Source organism: Mustela nivalis (genome assembly GCF_964662115.1).
Source record: "Mustela nivalis genome assembly, chromosome: 5".
Lineage (NCBI taxonomy): Eukaryota > Metazoa > Chordata > Mammalia > Carnivora > Mustelidae > Mustela > Mustela nivalis.
The window spans coordinates 116295373-116321828 of NC_139024.1; the positions used below are offsets into that span (position 1 = coordinate 116295373).

General features: G+C 45.3%; 3 protein-coding genes across 11 annotated transcripts in view; 1 reads left to right on the forward strand and 2 right to left on the reverse strand.

Annotated features, from left to right (window-relative positions):
* ZNF76 (zinc finger protein 76) overlaps nt 1–15784 on the reverse strand; it is a 32587-nt gene extending 16803 nt beyond the window's left edge. The window contains exon 1 of one of the 5 annotated variants that reach the window (XR_014312239.1): nt 15410–15755. The gene's annotated coding sequence lies outside the window, so the exon portion shown is untranslated. Of the gene's footprint in view, nt 1–15409 lie in introns of all 5 variants that reach the window. The other 4 variants (XM_082732374.1, XM_082732373.1, XM_082732376.1 and 1 more) reach the window with 4 other exon arrangements.
* Nucleotides 15785–15818: 34 nt separating this feature from the next.
* TCP11 (t-complex 11) overlaps nt 15819–26456 on the forward strand; it is a 138956-nt gene continuing 128318 nt past the window's right edge. The window contains exon 1 of the mRNA XM_082732371.1: nt 15819–16214. The gene's annotated coding sequence lies outside the window, so the exon portion shown is untranslated. The remainder of the gene's footprint in view (nt 16215–26456) is intronic.
* SCUBE3 (signal peptide, CUB domain and EGF like domain containing 3) overlaps nt 19946–26456 on the reverse strand; it is a 37348-nt gene continuing 30837 nt past the window's right edge. For all 5 annotated transcript variants that reach the window (XM_082732349.1, XM_082732348.1, XM_082732346.1 and 2 more), the window contains 3 exons: nt 26048–26200; nt 25844–25923; nt 19946–24211 (listed from right to left, as the gene is read on the reverse strand). In XM_082732349.1, coding sequence (XP_082588475.1) covers nt 24062–24211; nt 25844–25923; nt 26048–26200 — 383 coding nt within the window. In that variant the 3' untranslated portion in view covers nt 19946–24061. The remainder of the gene's footprint in view (nt 24212–25843; nt 25924–26047; nt 26201–26456) is intronic.

Below are 26456 nucleotides of genomic sequence, written 5' to 3' on the forward strand. Positions count from 1 at the left end.
GCCAGGAGCAACCAGCTGGGGCTCTGGCAGCCCCAAGGGCTGAGCTGGTCAGTATCTTTACATAACTATAGCCCACTTTTGACACGCTGGCTGGGATGTTCTACTTTAGACTTAGCATCCCCGCTAGAATTATTCATTCATTCTGCCCATAAACATTTACTGAATGGCTACGCGACTACGAGCAGTAATAGTGAACAGTGCTGTAAAGGAACAGTGTACTGGGTGTTTTATACATAACTCATTTAATCCTCACAAAGATCCAGTAATTAAATACTGTGATTATCCTCATTTTATATTTGAGGGATTTGAAGCCCGAGACACTAAGTAACTTGCTCAAGGTTGCACAGCTAGTAAGTGCAAGAGGAGGATTTTGAATCCAGGCCGTCTGGCTCCAGAGTATGTTCTTAAATACTTATTATTATTATTATTGTGCGGTCTAGTACATTTTTAGCTAAAGCCACCTGAAAACATTATTTTGGTGTGCAAGCTTGTGCATTTTTCTGACAAGAAGGGAGTTTAAAGGGGCGCCTGGGTGGCTCAGTGGGTTAAGCCGCTGCCTTCGGCTCAGGTCATGATCTCGGGGTCCTGGGATTGAGTCCCGCGTCGGGCTCTCTGCTCAGCAGGGAGTCTGCTTCTTTCTCTCTCTTTTTCTCTCTCTCTGCCTGCCTCTCTGTCTACTTGTGATCTCTCTATCCAATAAATAAATAAATAAATCTAAAAAAAAAAAAAAAAAGAAGGGAGTTTAAAGATTGCATGAGCGTCTTACAGAGCTTAAAGGTAAAGGACCACTGCTCTAGATGGGAATTCTGGCAACTGACCCATATATCCTGTCTACTAGGATCCTGGCAGTGACCCCAACCTTGCTGAGAGCCCTGATAGCCCCAAGTTCTAGTCCTGGTCTCTCTTGGTCTGCTCCATGACTCTCAACTTTCAGAGTCTTAAGCAGGGAGAGAAATTCTTTTGGTAACCTGTTTCTGTTAACAGCACTGTCAGAGTAAGGACACACATGAGACCCAGGTCTGAAAACAAAGCCAATTATAGGTTGAAACGGGATTACAAAATGGCCCCAAATCTTTAGATCTGGCTCCTGTAGCAACGGTTGGTTTAATTGAGCACATCTGTACTCTACTGGGATTTTATGAAGAAAATCCATGGCACGCTTACCAACACGGGTTCTGGAGTCAGACAGCCTGGCTCTATCCCTCTCTGAAGCTGTGTACCCTTGGGCAAGTCACTGAACCTCTCTGAGCTTCAGATGCCACTTGTAAAAAAAAAAGGGGGGGGGCTACTAACAGCACCTTCTCCAAAGGTTGCTGTAGGGTTAAATAAGGTCACATATGTCAGCATTTAGCAGTGCTGGCACATAAGAAGTACCCTAGAAAAACTGGCCCTGAGGAGGAGGGATGAGAGAGGAACGGAAAGGGAAGTGCTTTCGAAGTGACAGGCATTTCTAAAAAGTAGCTAAAGAGTGGCAATGCCGTCAACTAGAAGTCTGCAGAAATGGCTTCGAATCTCAATTCTATCTCCTGCGACCACCTCCTGAGCCATAAGGTGAAGTGATGCCCTGGAAGTCCCTAAAACCCTTCCCACTGCTCGTGCTAATTATATTTACCACACAGACAGCCCCGAAGAGTGCCAGCCACTGTTCAAAGTGCTTTACCTATATTAACTCTTTTAATTTTAAAAATAACCCTACGAAGAAATTAGATCCATTATTTCCACTTTACGGATGAGGTGACTGAAGCTTAGAGGCAGAGTCATTTATTCCAAGGTCCCACAGCCAGGGAAGGGTGGATGCCAGGATTCCAAGCCAGGCTGGCCGGCCCCCGCCCGTCCCTCTCAATACACAGTGCATTTCTTCCTTCTGCCAATCCAGGCTGACACAAAACACTTAAATACTAATTGTTTAACTTTGCTGTCATCCACTGTAACTGAAACCCAGTCCTCCTGGACCTGACCACAATGGAAAGAGGGAAGAGCTGGAAGCCACATTTCCCAAAATAAGGCTTCTTACACTCAAAGAAAACAAATCTCCACTCCCTTTACATGTCCTCATGTCCAGGCTAAATGTTCCATTTTCCTCCCTAAGCCCATAATATAAGCCTTTATAAGTGGTCCACTCTGGCTCTCCAGCCCTTCCTGATCTCTGGTGCTGCCTTCCACCAGAGACTGACCACAGGTGGGGAGAAGGCTCTCCGTGGCTGCTAGGCGTGTACGTGTGTCTGATGGCCATGTTCCTCCCTTTCCTTTGTGGAATGATGCTTTCCTCGGAATCCTTCTGTGCTGCTACTAAACTAGCAACAGAGATACTAGCAGAGCCAAAGAGAGGCCTGTCACTGCCTCAGGACAGCTGTGCCTGTGCATTTCCTGCCCGCACTTGACATTTCAGATTCATAACTCCGGTGGCCTTCTGAGCAAGGACGGAGAGGGAGCAGGGGCAGCTGCTCTGTTTCTCCTTGTAGGCAAAAGATTCGTCAGCTCCCCAGTGACCTAGGCTGGGTGTAAGGGAGAGATAGACTGGGGATGGTGTGGGGGATGGGAGAGAAGAGCCACATGACAATGGGTAGGGATGAATAAGGAGTACTCTGGACTCTTCCAGAACTTGCAGCCAGCTTCTCTGTCTGTTGCATTTTAAAATGAACTTAACTTCCAAAAATAAATAAATAAACAAACAAACAAATAAATAAATAAATAAAATGAACTTAACTTATTGTTGGCTCTGTAGCAGGCAAGAGCCCTGTGGCTCCATAATACATATATGTCTCCTAATGTAAAAATGTAAATTATCATTTATCGGGGAGAGAGAACATTTAGAAAAGCTTTTTGGATACTTTGGATCTTTAGGTCTTTCCATGAAACAAGATGTGCTTCAATTGTCTCCTCAAAGCAGAAAGATAAGGGCCATGAAAGACAGAAAATTAGATGGCAGCCATAAATTTGTGCTTCACTTTGGCATGGTTCAGATCTCATCTGACCCACACCAGAGCAAGGCGCCTTGACTACAGGCACCTGTTCACTCTTCCATCATTTTCTGCTAGTCTGAACTCCTCAGATATTTGGAATAAGGCTTTCTGTGTCCTGCTTCAGCCAGCCCAGAGGATAACTGTATGCAGAAGCGAAAAGAAAAGGGAGGGAGAAAGAAAGGAAGGAAGAAAGAAAGGAATAAAAAGAAAAATAAATCAAAACATTTGCTTGGAAAGAGAAGAATGTTCAGCTTTGGTGGGGGGGATAAGGCAAGGAAGACTTAACTTTCACTCAGAAAACTAGTCATTTGGAAATAAACAAAACTGCTCAGAGAGGACAAAGTGACATTAGGTTGGGAGAGACAGAGGCTGAGCAAGTCAAGTGGCAAACAAATGAGAGCCAGATTTGGAAGAGCTGTAGTAAAATGATTCAGTATTTGTTATTATAGAAACAAACCAATGTACACATAAAACCCCTACTGAAACAGGCTTGGTTCTGTGGGTTTCCAAACAGTAAAGAGAAAACAGGAAATTAGTAACAGAAACTTGCATTAACATAAGGCACATTTAAAACATCAGCTAAACATCTCTTTGCAAAAAAAGCACACTGATTTTAAAAGCCCAGATCACTTTTTAGCATGATTCCTATTTGGCTACTACAATTTTTAATTTTTATTTTATTTTTTTTTAAAGAATTTATTTATTTATTTGACAGAGAGAAATCACAAGTAGGCAGAGAGGCAGGCAGAGAGAGGAGAGAAGCAGGCTCCCCACTGAGCAGAGAGCCCGATATGGGGCTCGATCCCAGGACCCTGAGATCATGACCTGAGCCGAAGGCAGAGGCTTTAACCCACTGAGCCACCCAGGCGCCCCAAGCTACAATTTTTTAGATTTGAATTAGTCACAGAAAAGAGAATAATCAGGCAAAGTAGATTATTTTTAGTTCCATAAGGGCAATGAAAATGTAGACCCTTTTACTGAAGAACAGAATTCATTTAAACTAAAATAGGTAACTTAAAAACCTAATTTTTAGTCCTAAGTCTAAGGTGAGTTTTAACACCTTAGTTTATAAACCACCAAACATAGAATCATGGCTGAGTTTCAAACCCACCGTCAGTCCATGGAAAGAAAAATCTAGAATAAAGTCTTTTTGGAAAGGTGAACCTAAGGGTATGCTCTACTGCAATACACAAATTAATACAGAGATTTCAAGTTACATCTGACTTGTTTCTGGGGTCACTGCTGGCTTGGGAAAGGCTATTTTCTTTTTAAAGATGTTATTATTTCTTTGACAGAGAGAGGGAGAGTACACAGGCAGGCAGAGAGAGAGAGAGAAGCAGGCTCCCTGCCAAGCAGAAATCCCTGGACTCAAGACAGATGCTTAATTGACTGAGCCACCCAGGCACCCATGGAAGAAGGGCTATTTGAAAATGAAACATGCCATCAGCCATCAGGAGGGACTCGATCATCATGCTCATTTAGGAGCATCACATTACTTAAAAACATCACCTTGGGACTAAAAGGTTAAATTTATTCCATCAATTCATCAGAATGGAACAATATCCAAACCTCAGCTAGGAAGAAGAGATAGTTTTTGCTTTTGAAGCAAATGAAAAGTCAAAAGAAGAGTTAGGTTTAAAAAAAATCAATATTAAGAGAAAATATTAAAGAAAATATAAGACATGATATTAAAAACACATGCAACTTAAATGTACACTTAAAAATGGTTAAGACGGTCAATTTTATGTTACGTACATTTTGCCACAATAAAAAAATTGGGTGGAAAAAAACCCACACACACAGACACATACAAACTTCCAAGAACAGTATCAAATTCCCACTGGAATAAGATTAGAGTATGAAGGGGCGCCTGGGTGGCTCAGTGGGTTAAGCCACTGCCTTCGGCTCAGGGTCATGATCTCAGGGTCCTAGGATCAAGCCCTGCATCAGGCTCTCTGCTCAGCTGGAAGCCTGCCTCCCCGCCTCTCTGCCTGCCTCTCTGTCTACTTGTGATCTCTCTCTCTGTCAAATAAATAAATAAAATAAAATAAAATAAAATAAAAAAGATTTGAGTATGAATTCATACAGGGAAAAACACTAATAGTAAATAAATAATACAAAAAAGGTGCTCTCTCAATAATTAAAGTATGAGAAAGAATAATTATGGTGGTATTATACTTATCCCATTACCATAAATCAAAGGAGAAGTATTAACATCCAACAGACAATGAGATAGCCCAAATCCAAAACAGTGATAACACTAAATGCTGGCAAGGATGTGGAGGAACAGGAACTTTCATTCATTACTGGTGGGGATGCAAAATGGTACTGCAAGGCAGTTTGGCAGGTCCCTACAAAATCAAACAGTCTTACCAAATGATCCAGCGTTCCTACTTTTAAATGGGTTGAAAACTTACACCCACAGAAAACCTGCACATGGATGTCTATAGCAGTTTATTCATCATTGCCAAAAGCTGGAAGCAACGGAGATGTCCTTGAATAAACAAACTGGGGTATACCCAGACAATGGAATATTTTCCAGTGATAAAAAAGAAATGAGCTATTAAGTCACGAAAAGACGTAGAGGAAACTTACATGCATTTTAGTGGAAGAAGCCATCTGAAAAGGCTACATACAGTATGGTTCCAACTATATGACTTCGGGAAAAGGCAAAACTAGAGAGACACGAATAAGATCAGTGGTTGCCATGGGGTATAGGGAGTGGGAGAGGAGGGATGTGCAGATGGAGTACAGGGCATTTTTAGGTCAGTGGAGCAGTTCTGTAATGGTGGACATATACCTGACATCATGTATTTGTCAAATCCCATAGGATAGACAGCACAAAGAGTGAACCATAATGTAAACTATGAACTTTGGTTACTAATAATGCATCAATATTAGTTCATCAATTGTAGCAAATATACCACACCAATGTAAGATGTTATTGATAGGGAAAACCCGGAACTGGGGCATAAAGAAGGGTAAATTAGAACTCTCTGTATATTCTTTTCTTTTCTTTTTTTAAAAAATATTTTGTTTATTTATTTATTTATTTATCAGTCAGTCAGAGAGAGAAAGAAAGAGTGCACAAACGGGGAACAGCAGGCAGAGGGAGAAGCAGGGTCTTTGCTGAGCAAGGAGGCTGACGTGGGACTTCATCCCAGGACCCCGGGATCATGACCTGAGCTGAAGGCAGATGCTTAACCAACTGAGCCACCCAGGCACCTCTCTCTCTCTCTCTCTCTCTTTTTTTTAAAGATTTTACTTGAGAAAAATGAGCCAGAGCACAAGCTGGGGGAGGGGCAGAGAGAGAGGAAGAGGGAGAAACAAACTGTCCACCCAGCAGGGAGCCCAAAGCAGAGTTTGATCCCAGGATCCCGGAATCATGACCAAATCATTTAACCTGAGCCACCCAGGCGCCCCAGGAACTCTCTGCATTTTCTATTCAATTTTTCTATAAGCCTACAAGTGCTCTAAGAAATAAAGTCTGTTAATCAAAAAAAAAATCCAACCATCAATGTTAGTGAAGCCAGGAGGCAGGCACAAATGGGCCTTGCAGACGGCACTAGAGACTGCTCCAAGCTTTCCAGAGGACAGATATGAATGCTTAACCCCACTGGGGAAGGCTCAGGATCTGAGATCTAAGAACCTTGTCTTCATAATTCATTCTACAAAAAGAATACACAGAAAACAGAGCTACTTGCACAGGGTGCTTGTTTAAGCCTTTTAGACAAGAACCATGAAGCCCATCTGGACGGATGAATGGAGGAAAGTGAACAAACGAACATTAAATGAAACGAGACATAAGGTTCAACACTCATCCAGTTTCAACTTGCGGACACCTTAACTCCAAGTGAGGTTAAGAGCGAGAGAGTCCAAAAAGAGAAGAGCAGGTGCGCTAAAAGGAAGAGGTATAACCTTTAAAAAGATAAAGTCGCCAAAATGAAAAGAAACGAGCATGGAGCCAAGAGGTACTTCTCCAGTGGGCACTAAATGCATTTGCCTGGTTATCAGCTCCTCCCTCTTGGGGTCTCCCTTTATTCCCCCCGCAGCTCCCCCATCACTAGCTGCATCTCGTCCCTGCCAAGTCCTGCAGAAAAAAAACATCTATTTCTCCTTTAATTCACGCTAGTCTAAGGACAGAGGTAGAGAACTCCTTCCTCTAGGATTTTCCTTTCTTCTAACTACCAGAGGTTTAGCGGTTATCTTTTCATACACGGTATTCTTCAAACTGGGCTGTGTTTGGCTTTGCATGTCTTGTGGAATAAAATGTCAAAGTGGAACACCATTCAGTATGCTATGCCGATCTGTAGGTGATCTGTATATATTTTTAAAGATTTTATTTATTTATTTATTTGACAGAAAGCGAGAGAGCACAAGTAGGAGAGCAGCAGAGGGAGAGGGAGAAAATGAGGCAGGCTTCCCACTGAGCAGGGAGCCCAATGCAGGGCTTGATCCCAGGACCCTAGGATCATGACCGGAGCCAAAGGCAGATGCTTAACCAACTGAGCCACCCAGGCGCCCTGTTGATCTGTTTCTTTTTAACTCAGAGCAATGTCTATGAGACTGTGGGGGAAATACACAGAGTCTTCCATTGCTGGGGGAGTATAGAGTGGTATGAGCTCTAATGAGGGCAATTTAGCAGTATGGATCAAAAGTATAAATGTACCTACCATCTGATCTAGCAATTTCATGTCTAGTCTGCAGGAAGACATACATATGTGGAAAATGGTACAGGTCTAAGGTGAGTCATGGCACCCCTGTACGTAGTAATAGCAAAAACATTAAAAGCAGCATAAGGGTCTGTCAGTATGGAACTTCTATACAATGCAAACATAGGTAAATGAGGAAGGTCCTCACATACTGACATGCAAAGATCTCTAAAACATATTACAGAAAAAAATGGGAAGGTATAAAACAGTGCCTTCTGTAGGAAGTCTGTGGCAAGATGGTGGAGAAATGACTGTTTAGGGTTGCCCGCAGCAGGGTAACTGAGTGACGGGGGAATAGCAATGCAAGGCTGACTTTTCACTGAACTCCGGCCTCGGGAATGTATCATCTATGTTAAAGAAACAAATACAAATACATGAATAAAAGAAGAAAGTCTGAGAGCATTCCTTGCACTCCTTTTGTTGGCTATAGCAATATCTGATTCTCCAATCATGAGGCATGGCTAGTCCAATGCTGACAGCATGGATTTGAGGTTATAGGTTTATAGCAAAACCACATCTGAAAACTGAGCTTGACAATTCGTGGACAATATGGAAAGGTGATCAAGCTGAGCAGGAGGCAACAGCAAACCTGCTGGGACCTGAGAACTTGCTGGCTCTAGGTCACAAGGGTGGAGGGGGAGGTCTGGCTGAGTGATGGCCAAGCAGAGGCTGCCTTTCTCCCTCCCTGTTTCTGTGGCCTCAGACAGGACTTACTAGGTTGAAGGGATGATATTCTCAGACAGAGAGAACTCAGATCTCAGGGACACCCTCCACATCTAAACCTCAGGTCAGTTCTACAATCTCATAGAGTCCCCATTTCCTAGGTTCTTATAGTAACTGCATGGGTGTCAAGCTTCACCAACTATCCCAAGGCAGTGGGGACATCAATAAATGCAGTGAGAAACAGTACAAAGCTAGCAAGTTGTATCTGGGCTTTTCAGAAATGAACCATTTATTGAGGGCAAGCTGGGGGTGAACAGAAGTGCTCAAACTTCCAGCTGGGGCCAGTCTACTATGCTGTGAGCTTTGACTATCACATCCAACAAACCAGATCTTTTTGATTCTGAGCTCTAAGTGAGGAGCCTCAAGAGGCTGCGTGCTTCGTACCAGCAAAACAGGGATAACTGCAAAGGATCCGTGAGACCCTCACGTCCACACCCATTTCTCGACCCTGACTGGGAGCTGCCAGGGCAAGAGGCAGCTGAGGTTTTGTCAGTAGCTTAAGGCTGCCGGTTAAAGACAATGGCTTTAGTTGAACTTGGATTTCACCTCAGTGGTTTTGTTTCACTCACCAGGACAAAATTTCCCCATTCCATTAAATGTAAGATGATGATTACATATCCACTCTAAACAAATTTTGTGGGTGACCTGTCAACAAAGATGGGCTGTATCCTGTACTCTTATTGAGATGGTCAGAGAAGCCTCCTTACAATATAAACACTGAGATCTAAATGACACAAGGATAAACACGGCACAGCGACTGTTTCCAGATGCAGTGAGGGAGTCACTCTGACACAGTATGTGACTGAAATACTGTATTTAATTATTGAGTATTAAGCATTAATACTTAAATGCAGTATTTAAGTATTGAGTCCTTAAATCGGATTCTGCTGGGGGTGAGGGGGGAATAACATACTCCTACATTCTGTTAGACTGCTTACAACTTACATTGTGGGAGAGCACGCATTTTGGTATAATCAGCACCTAACAAAAAATGTGTCCCCAGACACTAAATGAATAATACCATTAGATCACATAGCTAACCGAGCTCTTTAGCTCAAATCTAAATCCTCAATCAGCTCTGTGAGGAGCTTAACTGTGAGGAGCTCTAATGGCAACTCCTGAGGCCAGATTTGAAACCATCTACTACAGAATGAGGAGCTCCTGAAGATCCTAGCAGAGGAGTAAATGCTGAATGAAAGAACAAAGGAGGGAAGAAATGGAGTCCTACCACCCTGGCTCTTAGCTGGGAGGACCATGTTTCCTCACTTGGGATAGCAACTTGCCTCATCTCTGACATCCACGTTGGCTTTTCTCCCAGACCCAAGCCAAGCACAGGCTTTCCCTCGCCAACGTCACACCAGACCACCAGACTCTGGCCTGTTTCCTTATCACTCAGCAGCAAAGCTGCACCGAGAAGCTAGCCTGTGGTGTTCCACGAGGGCTGGATGCATCTTCTCTGTCTGTACCCTCTGTGTCTAGTACTCACTGCGTGTTACTTAAGTGAAGGAAGGAATCTTAACACCAACACTGCTACCTGGTGTAGGGGTCAGCAGTTTTCAAAATGCTCTCAGATATACAGATACATTATCTTGTTGACTCTGAGCACTAATCCATTGCCTCTCACAATGGGTGTGGGCTGAGAAAAGGGCTGTTTCCAGTCCAAAGCAGTCCTTTTGCAGATGAAGATCTGGAGGCCAGAGCTACTGGACAGAGTTCCAAAGGATCACCCAACTGGCTGGCGGCACAGCCGGGCCTCTCATCTGAACTGCCAGTGTTCTTTCACTGTACTGCCCTGTCTCTTGTGCAGGAACAGCGTTCTTTCAGCTCTCAGGTGAGCAGAAATTTACGCATGTCTCATAGACTTGTTTATCCCGCTGCTTACGCAACATCTCTGTGTCCCTAAACACCTGAAACTTGACACATTTGCAAGTGAACTCTTTATCCATCCTTTCTCACACCCTGCCCTCCTCCAGGCCCCCTTTCAGTAAATGGTAACTCCATCCTTCAGTCGCTCAGGCCAAATATGAAGGAGCCAGTCTCGACTTCTCTATTTTTCACATGCCATATCCAATCCATCAGCGGATCCTACTAGCTCCTCTTTCAAAATAGAACAAGAATCCAACCACTTCTCACTCTTCCACTGGTTTAACTTTGGGTCCAAGCCATCAGCAACCCTTGCCTGGACTCTTACAATAGCCTCCTAAGCAGCTTCCTTCCTTCTACTCTTTCCTTCTACAGGTTATTCTCACCAAAGCAGCCAATATGATCCTGAATGTCAGATCATGTCACTTACTTATTTAGAGCCCTCCAATGGCTCCTCTCATGCTGTACAATGAACTCCTGACATGACCTGCCACCAAACCACTCCCACCCCTGCATCTCTTGCTCTGTTGCCCCTGTCTTACTCTACTGCAGCCAGACTGGCTGGCATCTTCGTGTTCCTCAAATATAGAATATATGAGGCAGACTCCTCCTCTGGGGCCTTTGCATTTGCTGTTCCCTCTAACTAGAATATATTTCCCCCAGATATATGCTTGACTTACCGCTTAACTTCTTACAGGTTTTCTACTCCAATGTTACCTTTTCAATGAGAACTTCCTTAACCAGCCTATTTAAAATTTAACACCCTGACTCCTGGTATTCTCTCCCTTCTCTACGTAATTTTCCCAACATAGATTTTACTTTTTATTTGTTTAGTGTATGTCTCACCCCCATGGTGAGCTCCTTAAGTTCTGGAACTTTGTCTAATTCACTGCTCTATCTCTGGGTACTAGTAGATAGCCAACAAACATTTGTGGAAGGAATGAATGAATGAGGGAACGAATGAACACTCACCACTTTAAGATCTCCCAGTAATCTGAAGGCCTTAGGCCAGAAGGGGTAGCCCCTAGCTGAGCTCTGGTCTCTCCTTCACCTTCCACCCTCCACATGGCCTTACCTTCTCAGGTTCTGGGCAATGGGTGCTTGCTGCCACCATGTTCCAATTTCTGGGTTACTGGAACAAAATTCTGCTGGGTGCTAATTTTTGTATTTAGCATCCTGCTATCTCACCAACACAAGAGGTCAGGGATAGGTTAGACTAAATATACTACTTAACCTAGATAATAGTACTGACTCAGTAACATTTGTGTTGAGGTGTTTTCCAAGGAACATTGCTAAGTTTGCACTTGTTCATCTACCTTTTTTTTTTTTTTTTAAACTTCGATTATGGATTTCAAACACATGCAAAACTAGAAAGAATAGTGTAATGCATCCCATGAACCTATTACCCAACTTCGACAACTGCCAACATTTTGCCAATCTGATTTCCCCTAGTCCCTGCTCGTCTTTGCAACCCCCAGTAAATATCTCACCTGGCTATTTTCTTGAGAACTGGTCTGTATATAACAGACCCTGGCCTTGTTACCATTGTGTCCCAGCAACAAGGGCAACCAATCCCTCTAGTCTTACCAGATATACAGTGAAAATGAGCACTCACGCCCATTCCCCCAGCCGACCAATGACTGAAAAAGGAAGGTCTAAATTCCAGACTGTTTTTAAATCAAGGGACTTGCCCATTACTTGTCTGCAGCCGTTCTGGGGATAGGGGGTTGTTGTGGCTACAAAAAGAACACAGATGTAAACTGTTTTTGTTTGTACCTGATACAGAATTTCTGAGTGAGTTCATTCAACTCAGTATTTACAGTCTGCCTCATAATATAAGGGACCAGATTAAGATGCCAGAAGATAAAGAAACCCCAGCCTCTCTTCTCAAGGAGATTGTCGTGGGGCTGGGGAATGGGTGAGAAGTACACAAATAACTAAAATCCATGGCAGAATATGCTCTGTGCCCTAAGACAGATTAAGCAAGCCCAAGGCAAAAATCTTTCAAAAATCAATTTGTAGCTACCAGGGTTTACCTCTTCCTTACTCTGAGGTCTGTCCTGTGCTATTATTTATTGCTAACAACAAGAACATTACTGGACACCCGGGAATTTGGTGACCTACAGAATAGACTTTGGGATGCAGATCTTTAATCTCACATTTTGCTATTCACCATCCAGTGTTCCGGTGGGGGGGAATGGAAAGTCCTCCCAGAGTCTGGAAAACAATGGGGCTAATTCAATGCTGGCAGAAGCTAACACCCAAAGCATTCGACCCTGAGGGCATATACACCAAGCAGCTTCAGAAATGAAGAGGATCCTGGGAGTGTGACAAGGAGACCAGGCTAGATCAATTCAGAAGGAATTCCAAGATCTCTCTCCTTGCTACCTAAAGGATGGTGATCTTGGTGATCTATGGTCAGAAGTTCCCAGAGAAGAGTGTAGTTCCTCGGACAAACCATTGAGGCCAATGAGGTTTGGCCCAGCAGTGCTGTGTATAAAGGTAGGAGAACTGAGTGGCAGGGTCATTCATTGGAGCTCTGTACTTACGTGCACAGAAGAGTGGGAAAAGGGACAGAGTTGGGATGAGAGGGGTATTTATTTGCATCATAATTGATGTTACCAAAATTGGTGAGGTGAGAATGGCCAGGAGAAAAGTAAGAGGAAGGGCTGGAAAAGGCACTATGAGAAGGGGCAGGGATGCAGGGATGCAGGGAGAGGAAAAATGGGGTAGATAATTTGGTTTGAAAAGGTGCTCACTGATGACAAGGAGGAGGATGCCACAAGATCTGGGAATATGGGAGGCAGGATCCTTTAGGATACTGTGCAGAACATGAAGAGGAGGGATCTTAGAATGGGAGGGTGTACAGGTATGAAAGATGGGCTCACATTGGGATGGAAGGGGCTCATTTCATTGAAGCTGGGGGAAGGGAGTCACTACATAAAGGGCTAATTAGATGAAGGTTCTAGGTAAAGAACTTGGCTGAGGATTGTAGAAGGGAGGCAGCTAGATCACCGAGAAGAGATTGAAAATAGGAAATCATATGAGGAAAGACTACTGTGCCAGAGGGTTTAGAGTATCTGAACTCCGGGCAAGGAAGGAACTTAGCGGGATAAGTGCCAGTGAGGTAGCAGCCCCCTTAGGGTAAGTGAGATCATGGAATGGAGGCTGTGAGAGGATATGTGGACAAAAATGAAGAGAGGTATTAAGGTGCGGGGGTCTCAGGGCACGTGGGGTGGAAAGTCACCAACATTGGGTTGAGGAATTCACTAAGCCATGGGGCAAAGGGTAACAGAAACCCTGCACATCATGGAATGAGCTGATGTTGTGCTTAGGAATCATTAGAAAATAAGGAACAAGGGGCTCAAGATGACCTGGAAAACTGCAGGTTTAGGGCAAGAGGTAGTGGAGCAAGTGGGTTTTGAAGACTGTGGGCTCAAATACTTGCTCTGCTATGTATGTTTTAGGTTATTTATTTATTTGAAGCCAAACCAAACCTACAGAAATGCAAAATGATGGCAGATATGGTAATAACCATCTCTTGGAGTTGTTCAAAGGTAAATTTAATTTATACATATAAAGCGTGGCACACAGTAAGCCAATCATAATTAAAGAGGGACGAGATAAATCATCAGAGGAAGAGGCCGCAGCAAAGATAAGAGGATGGGTATTCCAAGAGCTCAGGGGTAGAAAAGCAATGTAACGCATGGGCCCTGTCTTGTCTGTTGAATCCCTAGTACCCAGGACAGAGTAAGACCCTTAGAGGTTCCTCAGTTTGTATTTAAGGGTTCCCATGGGCCAGGCATGGTGCCAAATGCACCATCTCAGGCAAGATTATTACCCTCCCTTAGCAGAGGTGGGGGCTGAGAGTTCAGACAGGCCTAAATGGTATGCCTGCAGTGCCACAGCTGAAGAGCCAGAGTGAGACCAGAACTAGGTCTCTTATCACATCAATGCCCCTAGCTGAAGCACTCTGCTATCCTGTTAACTGATAGGGCCTGGTCAAGGGAAAAAGGTACAGGCTATTAAGGGTGTAGGGGGTCATGGGAGTAAGGGAATATGGTTCATGAAGCAAGTGGACCCTGAGGTGAGGTGACTAGAGTAAACTTCTAGCGAGGGTATAAAAATGATTGTAAACAACAAGTATTATTTTGACTGAGAACTGCAGAATTTCACAGTTGGAAGGAAACTCCTGAGATCACTTAACCCAGCCTTATCACACACAACACAGATGACAAGCTGAGGCCCAGTGAGGAAGGGACCTGTCACAGGTTTCCAAAGCACCATGGTGGCAGAGCTGGGACTTGAGTCTGGAATCACACACTCGATCTAGAACTCTTTGATGCCTCCAACTACTGCTACTACTTCATATTCATCCTATATCTTCCTGGGCACCAGCGTGGTGCTAGGGGACTTCTAAGTCATGTGCTGATTGACACTGAGGAGCTGAGGGTGCGGAGAGGGATGTCGGGGAGGGTGATTTTAGGATGAAGGAGGGAGCATGGAATGAAGATTATGAGGTTACAGGGCAAAGAAGGGATTATTAGATGTTGAGGGTTATGTAGATGACTCGGTGGTAAACTATTGAAGTAGGGCTTAAAGAGTTACCAGGCAAGGTTTGAAGGGAGTCGCCAAGTTTGTGGGCGAACACAGGATAGAACAGTGGGAGTTACCGGACCAATGGGGTCATTGAGAAGGTTGGAGGGTCACCTAGGAGGGGAGTGGGGGTCTCGGGTCTTGAGTCACTGGACTAGAGCTGAGGGAGTCACTGGGTCAGTGGGTCCCTGGGCAGAGCTGGGGAAATTCCTGGGTTGGCAGAGTCAATGAATAAGAATTGAGGATTACCTGTAGAGGTTTTAGGGTCAGTGGGTGGGGTGTAGGGTCACAGAGCTGGAGGCGGGCGTGGGGTTTGGGAGCCGGGGTGGGGTTTAGAAGTCATGGGGGAGGAGTCCCGGGGCGGAAAGAAGGGGCAGGGAAGGGGGCCGGGGCCCCGGGTGGGGGAGGGGTCAGGTCGCCGTCTAGCCGCCCGGACGCTGGGCTAGGGCCAGAGGAGGGTGGGCACGCCGGGCTCGGGACCTTCCCGGGGCCCTGCGCCCGCCCGCCCTCCCACCTGGGCACGGTGGACCCACTTTTCCCGCAGCCACCAACCTGACAGCCCCCGAGGGCGACTCCGCCGACAGACCGCCATGCACCGGGCCCCGCCACCAGCGCCGGCCCCGCAACCCGCCTGCGCCATAGCCCGCCCGCCCGCGCGCAGCTTGCCTCGCGCGATATCCAGGTTCCAGGGCCGCCGCACTTTCCTCTCCTCGCGGCGCGCCTCTACCGGGCCCCGGAACCCGTATAGAAAATACAGGGCACGCTCCACCCCGCACCCCCCGTCGCCGCGGCAGCAGTCCTACTTATCCAGGTTCCCGGGCCCCTGGAGCCCAGGCGGCCGGGCCCTGAACCGTGCCCCTCTGAGCCTCGGAGCCCCGCCCCGCCCCGCCCCCCCGGCCGGGTGACGTACGGCCTGCGAAGGCCGAGCGCCCAGAGAGGGCGTGATGACGTCACGACGCCCCGGTCAGGGCCTGGGCGCGGTTGGCGAGCCGGGTCGTCGCTATGGCAATGTGGAGCTGCCACCTGTCCCTCCGAGGGATTCGGTCCACCTGAGGCCTGAGGCGGCGACGGCCGGGAGGAGCCCGAGGCCTCGAGGGCTCCGCGCTGTCCTATCGGCTGCCTGCGGGCGAGAAGGGCGCTTCAGGAACCGAGAAGGACAGGAGAGTTAGGTTGTGAGGGAAACCGTTCCCGCGGGTTCCACTGCCCGCACTGGGGCTGCGGACCTTCTCCTTGGGGTTCAGAGCCCGGGGCTTCCTCCTGCTCCTAACCGCCCGGGAGAGCTTTTCTGTGCGCAGCCCCCCCACCCCCGGCACTGCCTACGATCTTCGAGCCATCCCTCTGAAGGAAGCAATTGCAGGTATTACTAGCTCCTTCTTGAAAAGGACGTCATTAAGGAGCCGTGAGGGACTTGCCTCTGTAGGGAGGACGCCCTGACGGCCCTCGTGGGCTCTCACTCTCATTACCCCGTCAGCCCCACCAGCAGCCTTAAAACCAGCTTCTCCCCGCTGTAGGCTCACCTGGGGTGAACAAGACCAAGCCCTTTGCCTTTCCGCCCCCTCCCAGGAGGGAGGGGGCTACGATTGGGGAATTTGCAGAAATCCAAGGGACTGAGCTTTTGGTAAAACGTTAAAAATAACTGAGAGGAGTTAGATAAGAAACTGGCGACGGTTGCTTCTTAGGAGAGGAATTGGGTGCCTGGAGGAATGAGGTGAGAAACTTTTCCCTCTCAGTGCTTTTCAACTGTTTTTTTTTTTGTATCCTCCCTCCCCTCACCCCAAAAATTTTAATTAAAAAAAAAAAAGAATTTTCAAAGGAAGTATTCTGATAAAATAGAAACATTTGCAAAGTACAAGGTTTGGGACCTATGGTAGCTCACAATGCCGTTGAGGGCACTGACAGCCTCCTACCTCCCCTGTCAGGAGAGCTTAACCAGAAAGCTCGATTTTCAAGTTGGGGCATCCGCTCTTGCCTATCTTATTTGTTTTGACACAACCTTTCCAGAGGTGGGACTGGGGTCAGAGTTCTCTTCAGGTTCTCTGCTTCAGTGGGTAGTGAGTGACAATCGATGGCCCATTTTTATGGTTAACAAGTGAGCCTTTCTCTACCTCATGGTATAGAAATAAACAGCCTGGCCACTGTGGTGCCCTTTCTGTGCCTTTCTGGTGGAAGTTTGATGAGTTATTTCACATGCCTGTGGAGAGAATAAATAGCGTGTCCTGTAGCATAAACTCCTGGTTAGAAATAGCGTATGGAATAGAACTCGAGTTGTCCTAATTTGTCTCCCCACCACCTTTTTCCATAATAAAAAATACATTTGTCCTTTTTCACATTCTATGCAGATCCTAATCTGATTGGCTAATCACTTCTCCTATTACACAATGAACAAAAACTCTGGGAAATCAGTGTGTGACTTGGAGTAATAAGATTTTGATGGTGTGTAATTTCAGGTACTCAGAACTGGTGAGAAGCATATTTTGGAGGACTGAAGGTCATTTCTAGCAGCTTGTGTTCTGCCTTTGAGCCCCACCTTGACAATATACCATCATATAGGCCAGTGGTCTTTTTTTGGAAAAATTTATTTATTTATTTACTTACTTACTTACTTATTTTAGAGAGAGCACGCAAGTGAAGGGAGGTGCAGAGGGAGGGAGACAAGCCAACTTCCCACTGAGCAGGGAGCTCAATGTGGGGCTTTATCCCAGGATCCTGGGATCATAATCTGATCTGAATGAAGGTAGACGCTAAATCACTAGTTAATGAGTGAGAAGTAGGATAGAAGTCATGTTATCCTCTTGGCAGATATGGATATATGCTTGTGTTGAATTCTGATGTTTGGCTTTGGGGGACAATTAAATAAGAATCATGTTTAAAAATCAGAAATGACTCCCAATTAATATTTTTAGGTTTCATGACAAGCTTTTTCTTACATATTTAATAAAAAAGGAAAGTATAGGAGCACCTGAGTGGCTCAGTGGGTTAAGCCTCTGCCTCCGGCTCAGGTCATGATCTCAAGGTCCTGGGATCAAGTTCCACATCGGGCTCTCTGCTCAGTGGGGAGCCTGCTTCCCCCTCTCTCTCTGCCTGCTCTCTGCCTACTTGTGATTTCTTTCTCTGGATGTGTCGAATAAATCTTAAAAAAGAAAAGAAAAGTATACTTGCTAGGAAATAATGGATTGAGCTGCTAACAAGAAAATAGTAAACATTTTATAAGATGAAATAGGAGGACTGATTGTAATAGGAATATTTTTGTATGAATGGAAAAAACAATCCCTACTTCCTACTCCCCAGGTTTTTATATCCTGGATCATGGATGAAGATTCAGTGTAGGGGAGGGATATAACTTTCTTTTGTAAATTAGGACAAGGACTATTCTGAAAGGGGAGGTGGAATGGCGTGTAAGTATGGTGGCTAGTTCCCAAACGGATTCGTTTGGGGGAAGATTTCTAATAGAAGTTGAGGATCTGGAAACTTATTTCCTTAAAATGCTCCTCAGATTTATTTCCTTGCCTACTACCTCTTGGAAGGTCTGCACATACCCTTGGAAAGAATTCCTTATAATGTCTTCCTGTGCCCTGTTTTAAAGACTGATATAAGCAGACTCAGCTGTACTGGCCCTGATTATACATTAATTAGGGACATCATCACAGATGTCCTAGGAAGAAGGTGGAAGACTTAGTGTTTTGGAATAAAAGAGGGTTAAGAGGTAAGTCAGAGAGAATGGCCCCAAGCTGGTGTAGTCATTATAGACCTATATCAGTCCTTGGCTTTGCAGTTCTAGAAATGTGATTTTGTCCATTCACAGAAGTATTCATGTTTTGTTTAAAGTTTGTTTTTTTTCTTTTTTCAAAGATTTTATTTATTTATTTGACAGACAGAGATCACAGGTAGGCAGAGAGGAAGCAGAGAGAGAGGAGGCAGAGGCTTTAACCCACTGAGCCACCCAGGCACCCCCAGTATTCATGTTTTGTCACACTAAATCAAACTTACAGGAAGTTAAAGTCCATAAAATGGAATGCCAGTGTGTATTTATACTCATAGTCACCAGGTAGACTGGATTTTCTCTCCTGTTGGCAAATGTATGTGGAATGATCAGTTGTAATCAGAATCTTACTTGAGGAGTATGGGTTTTGGGTATGGCTATTGTTAGCAAGCTGTGATAGCCTGATGCACAATGCAGGGCATATAACAGAAGCTCAGTAATTGAGAAATGAATGCACCTATCCTTTATAGATGCTAACAGGGAAGTTTAGGATTCTAGTAGACCAACCAGACTTATTTTTTGATCAGGTAGATTTTGTCTTATTTCTCTTAAATTGCTATATCATATGGATATTAAATATGATAAAATTTCATGTCAGGGAATTACATAATTGAAACAAATTTTATCTGTCATCTCTGAGCCTAGGAATTGGGACTGTACATTTGTAACAGACTAGAGATTGCGTTCCTGTGCCCTGTGGTAGTAATGGTCATAGTGGCTAAATGATGTTTCAGAATTCTTTTGGGTGGCTAAAAGTTTATTGCACAAAAAGAACAACCTTGGGTGACTCTCAGCATTGGTATTTTCCTAGAGTGGGACATCTTAATTAGGGAGTCTGTGACCTCACTAGATTTGGGAACTGTTCTCTAGTGAGGAAAAATGATACCCTAAACTCCCTTTACTCCCTAGATCCCCCTTAGGGGATAATTCTTGATACTGCCTTTAAAAATAGAGAGACAGGGACACCTGGGTGGCTCAGTCGGTTGAGCCACTGCCTTCTGCTCGGGTCATGATCCCAGAGTCCTGGGATCAAGTCCCGAATCGGGCTCCTTGCTCGGTGGGGAGCCTGCTTCTCTCTCTGCCTTTGCCTGCCACTCTGCCTGCTTGTGTGCTCACTTGCTCTCTCTCTCTCTCTGACAAATAAATAAATAAATAAATAAAATCTGAGACAAGCCTTTTCAAATTTCAAAATCATTATGAATAAGATGGATAAATGAAAAAATTTTGTAAGTCCTATCTGGGAGCCAGAAGACACTTTGTTTCCTCAAAGTTTTTTCCAGCTCTAGAATAAACTATGGAGACAGAGGAATAGATGCCAAGCCAGGGAGTTTCATTTAGTATTTTAATAATAATAATAAAAAAAGACAATACAAAATCCAAACATTTCTTTTTACAGGTTCAGATAGTTTTTTTTTTCCCCAAGTGCAAAATACTCTATGAACTGCATCATTTACTGTTTATTGTTGATTGTGTAGGAGACACTTACTATATTGGCAGTAGTGGAAGGCAGATATAAATACAATATTTTGAGATTCTTTTTCTGCATTAAAAAAAAGCCTCCCACATGGTAATGATTATTCTCTGAAACTTCAGTTAACTCACACAGAAGAATGGATTTTTCAGTTTATCCAAACTGCTACAATGTGTTGTCTAGATAAGCTGATAACAGAACTGGAGGTTCTATTCTCTCTAATCATATATTTTCTTAAAGGGTTCCTAGTCCAAATAATGGCCCAAGGACAGTGTGTGCTATCTTTGAGAGAGGTCCGATTTAAAGATAGCCTTGTGTTGTTTGCTTCCACTTTTGTGCTTTAGAAAGAAGCCAAGCAGGTTAACATTATTTTCCGCTTATGGTCATTTATGTTTTGTCTCCCTTCCCCTAGTTTGAGCCTGTTACATTGAGATTAAGCAGCAAATAACAGAAATTTGAATGCTCTATAATGTTTTCTGACATTTTGAGATATGACCTACCAATCCACTACAGAGTCCCCTCAAACATGCCTATGGAGAACACTTCTCAGATACAAAAAACTTCCTTAGGGCTGGAGACCAGAGCTGTATTCCTGACCTTGGAGCAACACATCTGAGCCTCCATTACCTCAAACTAACCCTGTCCTCAGGAAGTCAGAGCAGTCACAGCTCAGTGTATGCCCTTGGGGATTTATAGACCTGGGGTAGGGCAGCTCAAGTCCAGGCTCTGGTCAGTTCTCCTGACTGAGCGTTCCCTCGGGTGTAGGGAATGGACCTGGCCTAATAATACAGAAAGAGGGAGGCAGAGAAGTAAAAAGGTATTGCCATGTTGCTGAGGGATTAAGTGCCTTTCTGATGTGCCTCACTTGGCGCTCACAGTCTTTACAGAAATGGCTTCCCATTCCCAGACTCAGATCAGGGCAGGTTTTGAACCAAGATAAATGAAGCCTCACAGTACTGTGGCCCTGTGAACACCCCCATCCTGCAGAGAGGCCTCGGGACTGGTTCATGAAGCATTTCCATTTACTCCGTCTACTTACTTCCTTACATTGGTGAAAACCTTTTTTTTCTGTCTGGCCTCTAAAGGCCTAGAGAGTCCCTGAGTATTGACTCCTCATTCAGTCCACTTAACCCCTGGTTTGATGTCCAAGGACTGGCTTCCTCCATAGGTTCAGCAGTAGTTCTGTCTGGATTGTTAACCCCCAACTTGGATGACGTAAACTAAACGTGGTGGACATTAGCAGTTCTTTACCTGCTCACCAAGATCTGTCTTGACATCAGTTAAGAAGCCTAATGGTCTACACTTTCCATACTGTGGAAATCATTTGCAGTTTCCAGAAACCATGGAATAAGTTATTGGAGGAAACATGTTTATGGGGTGATGGGAAAGGAGGAGAGCAAGGAGAAGCCAGACCCTGAAGGCATAAATTGGGAAGTACTCTGCTTAGCTTTCTAAGAGAGATGCAATGGTAAGGAGAGAATCAGAAAGTTGGTGGAGAATTAGGATGATCAGAGTGGATTAAAGCAGTTTTCAGGCATTTTCTGGGAAGTGTGGCTACTTCTATTAAATGACCATTTTCTTGTATGGAAGCAGCCATTTTGTATCTTTATAGCAGGGCCCTCTTTGACTTAGAGAGACGAAGCCAGATACTCTACTGCCAAGAGCTGGGGTGTTGGCTAAAGGCAGTGGGGGAGTTAGCTTTGACTTTGGCTGCCTACTGCCTAAGGCTATCTTTGGTGGGTTAGTGCTAATGATTAGGGAGTGAGGAGATGGTGCAAGCTTCTTTATTTAGTGTCAGCTCTCCTGGGGAAGCAGTAACCTGGGATAGTCACTTAGAAATGAAACCTAGAAGTTAATTGGTAGTCTTCGATTGAATAAAACTACAGCTTTGGGGGAAGTAAAAGGAGCAAATGGAAAATACATTTATAGGCAGTAGTGGAATGAGGGTAGGATGTGTGCAGGATGTGATCTTGGGCATGGACTTGATTCTTCCTTTTGAAAAGCAGTAGTGGAGGAAGTTAAGCTTGAAGTCAACTCCCAGAGGGGATAGCAAACAGGTAGGGGTAGGCAGAGTGGCCAAGGTCAGGCAAACTTCATGCTTTGATAACTGTCTTATTCTTGGTTCCTTTAGCCATGTTTGTGACCTCAGGCCCCTGAGTCAGCTCATTCCCAGGGGGTTTGTCCTGATCCTCTTCCATGTGTGCACCAGGAAAAAACAGGATGAAGGCAGGGAAAAGATGGAGGCTTTCCCTATTTGGGTGTGGAGAATCACTGACCAATTCCATCAGTCTCTACAATCCTGAGGTCCATATTGAATCCATAGAGAGGCATAGGGATGGCAGGATTGGTTTGCAAACACAGGTCCCTCTCCTTCCTGCTCCTTTAAGTCCCCAGAATTACTCTCCTACACATCAGGTGCCTCTGAACTAAGGTTTGGGTTCCCCCATCTGAAGGCTCCAGAAGTCTGGATGGCCACGGGTGGGGGAGCAGAGACAGATCAGATGCTCCAGCACTCAAGGTTCATGAGATCCAAAACCTTTTTCCTTCCACTTCAAACATACACTCTTTTCTCTTGGGCAGCTATAAATAGGTTTGTTCTAATAGAGGAAAAAACCAAAAACAATAAAACAAAACCAGAAAATAAAACCCTTCCCTCTAGACAACATAGGAAGACTCAAAATGATTGCACTTATTAGATGTGGACAGGGTGGGCAGAAGGGTCGCCAAGTGTGCACACATTCCTCTTGCTGCCCACAGCCTGGGGCCAGAGGTAGGTGGCTCTGGGCTGGCAGCAGAGCAGGGTCCTCTTTGGTGGAGTCCACAAGCCATCTAGGGCTACAAGGGAAAGACAACTCGGGGACAAGGCCCAGGCTGGCTTCTGGTCAGCAGCCATATTTCTTTAAGGACAACACTTAGCAAGGGGAGTAGGGCTCCCCCAGGGAGCGCTCAGGTAGGGGTGAGGAGATGGCTGGGCCAGGATGACAAGTAAGAAAAGGGATTGGTGTTTGAGGCTGGTTTCTAATTGTTCTGAAGTCTAGTCCTTTAGATGATAGGTTTTCTTTCTTTCTTTTCTTTTTTCTTCCTTTTTCTTTTTCTTTCTTTCTTTTTTTTCTTTCTTCCTTTCTTTTTTTTTTTTTCTTTTTTTTCTTTTCTTTTTTTTTTTGGTGATGCTTTAAAACCTGGTTTCTGTCCTGCAGAGCTATAGTCTTTCTGTTGGGAAGTGACAGCAGCACATTCAACATGGTAATGCCTGCTGCTTTTCCTCATTCAGCTGATGTCCACTAGCCCAGTGGTATGGGCCTTTGTAAGCCCTCATGAATTGGACCCCAAGCAGACATGTGGGGGAAGAAGGAAAGAAGCTGTATTGACAAGAAAGCCAGCTGTGTGGACAGTCTAGGGCTTGAACCATGTACCCCAGAGGACCAGTGCTGGCATTAGGCCTGTAAGTCAGAGACTTCTTTGGCAGATCCCTGGGTTGTTAAAATCACCCTTGGGGGCACAGCCAGGGGACATTTTGGCTCCTGACTAGCAAGGCACAACCCTATAAGAAGGGCAGAAGCCCTTCTTCCCCCTGCCCCATTCCCCACGAGACCCACTTCCTTCATGGGCCTCTAGCACCCCTTCAGGCTGATGAGGCCATAGATGTGAGCTGGTGAAATGGTCAGTGTGGCTGGGAAGGGGAAGGGGACACTGTTCTTTCACCCCTCAGGGGCAATAGAGCCAGCACTTAATGGCTTTTCCAGGGAACGTATAGGAAAAGGGACCACAGTAAAGAGAGAGAGGGAGAAAGACAGAGGCAGAGAGAGATAGGAAAGGAAGCTGGAGAGACAGAACGGAAGAGTGCTTGGTCTATAGTGATTTTTTTTTCCTCCAAAAAGAAAGGAGAGATTTCCTCATCTGGGAGTGGGGGCTGCCGGCTCTGAGGGCTAAGGAGTCTGGGGGCTTTAAAACCTGGGCCTTGGGCTTAGGGGCACTATTTGTAGGGCCTCAGGAAACTGGAAACTTTGGAGCGAAGTAGCTTGATGAAGGATTTTGGCAGCATCTCCTTGTGCTTCTCTGTGTACTTGAAGTAATTCTGGGGATGGGCCAGCACCTCAAAGAAGGCCTTGATGAGCTTCTTATCCTGCAGAGGATGGCAGGCGGCAATGTCAGCCTCAGCATTAGAGGTGGGAAAGAGGGACATCAGCCTCAATTCAGAAGCAGCCCCTCTTGATGTTGAATAGGCATGTCCAGAGGTGAACTCTGGATTTCCATCCCCACCATCTGTTCTTCTTTTAGAATCCTACAACTCCGTCACTGGCAGCTCCATCCTTCATTGCTCACACCCCAGTCCTTGGAGTCATCCTTGACTCCTCTCTCCTGCCCACAACCACAGCAAATCCTGTTGAATCTACCTTTGAAATACATCTGGGGTCTGACCATTTCCCACAGCCTCCACAGCTACCTGTCCAGGCCACTACCATCTGTCACTTGGACAACTTGCAGTAGCCTCCTACCTTGCTTCCCTGCGTTCACCTGTCCTCGTCTCTCTACAGACTTTTCTCCCCAACTGCAGCCAGAGTGACTTTCAGTTTTTAATTAGATCATGTCCTTTTTCTATTCAAAACACTTCTCTGGTTTCTTTTTTCACTCAGTAAAGTCCAGTCTCTTGCATGGCTCACAGGCTGAACATGATCTGTACCCTGTTCTCTGTCCTCCAGTCCGCCTTGGCTTTCTTACTCTGCTGAGTTCCCCTGGCCGTCTCAGGGTTCTCAAATATGCTACACCACCCCATGCTTCTTGGCTTGAAATGCTCCTTTCCTGATCTTCCAATGGGTAGCCCTTTACTTCACTCAGGTCTCTTCTCAGAGGCCTTTCCTAACCATTCTGTCTTAAACAGCAACAGCCTACCAGGTGCCAGACACTGTGCACAAAGACTCAGGTCTTCTGGCTTCTAGGCTAGTATGCATCCTATGGCTTCAGCAGATTTTTAAAATAAGAGGCAGGGCCTCCGGCCCCTGATCCCCACTACTTTATGCATTAGAGTTCCATAGCACATCTGAAATAAGGGTTCAGATGTTTTAAAACATGTTCAGAAAGCACTGCTGAAATGATTTTCTTTGTAGTCTGCAAGTTCTAGGAGATTTTTGTCATTGTGTCTCTTATTTTGACAACAATGCAAAAATGACTTTAGTAATCATAAAGATAAAATTTGTCCTTGCATTGATAATTTATGAAGAATAATACTGTGGCTAGGACTGTAGCTTGGCAAGTAAGGCTTTCTCAAATTGGGATCCATAGACCCAGGGGAGTCTAGTTCATTCTTCAACGTAGGTAACACTTCTTTTCCTTTAAAACTGAATTAACTCTGAGGAACGCTGTGCTAGATCTGCTCCTTTTCTGTGGAAACTGAGGAGGGAGGCAGGGAAGGGAGGGACCTAATGCAGAAGCATCTTTTTATACCTCACTTCCTCCCTATTTTTTGGTACAAGCGTTCAGGGACATTTCATCTCCTCCTCCTCCCTTCCTCTTCCCCGTCAGTGTGAGGTAGTGTGAGGGACCCTGCAGTCAGATGGGCTTGGACGCACTGGGCAAGCTCTGTAACCCTGTGCCTCAGTTTTCTTATGGGTAAAGTGGGAACGATGAAAGTACCTATTTCATAGAGCTCTTACGTATATCAAGTGAAATACTGCTGCAAGCCCTCAACTCACTGCCTGCACATTGCTACATGCTCATTAAAGGCTGGCTGTTCTTATTTCTGTGCACATTCACTTGCCTTTAAAATCTCCTGGTGGTTTTCAGATGCATAGAGCCGGCCATCTCGAACAATGTCTTCTACTAGCTGCTCATAGTCCTCTGCAAAATCAACCACGGGGAATAATTTACAGGTAGAAACTCTTCCTGCTCTCCCTGCTCCCTCCTAAGACTCATGAGCCTCGCCTTTCTCACCCACCTCCCTGGCATTCCTGCCCTTGCTCACCATCATAGGTAACATAGGGGATCTGGAAGCCACGAGCACTGTTGGCCTCACTCGTCTTAAAGTTGATCCAGAGCTTCCTGGACCGGGCTGTGAAGGCAATGGGCCGCTCGTAGGTCTGGCAGGTCTCATAGGTGGTAATGGAGGATGGTGAGGCTGGGAAGGCAAGCAGCAGGTCAGGAGAACAGCAGGGCAGGTTACCCAAGCCCTCGTGCCAGAGGGTGGTGGGGGCAAGGAGTCATGCTGACAGAGGCTCTCCCCCATGCATGCACCTTCCCCACCCCAACACACACAGATCCTCTCCCACTGCCCTCTGCTTGTTCCACAACTCCTCTTTGATGTCCAGGCACTCACAGAGTGTAAAAAATTTGACGTTTAAATGAATGGAACAGCAAAAATGATAGAACAGGAA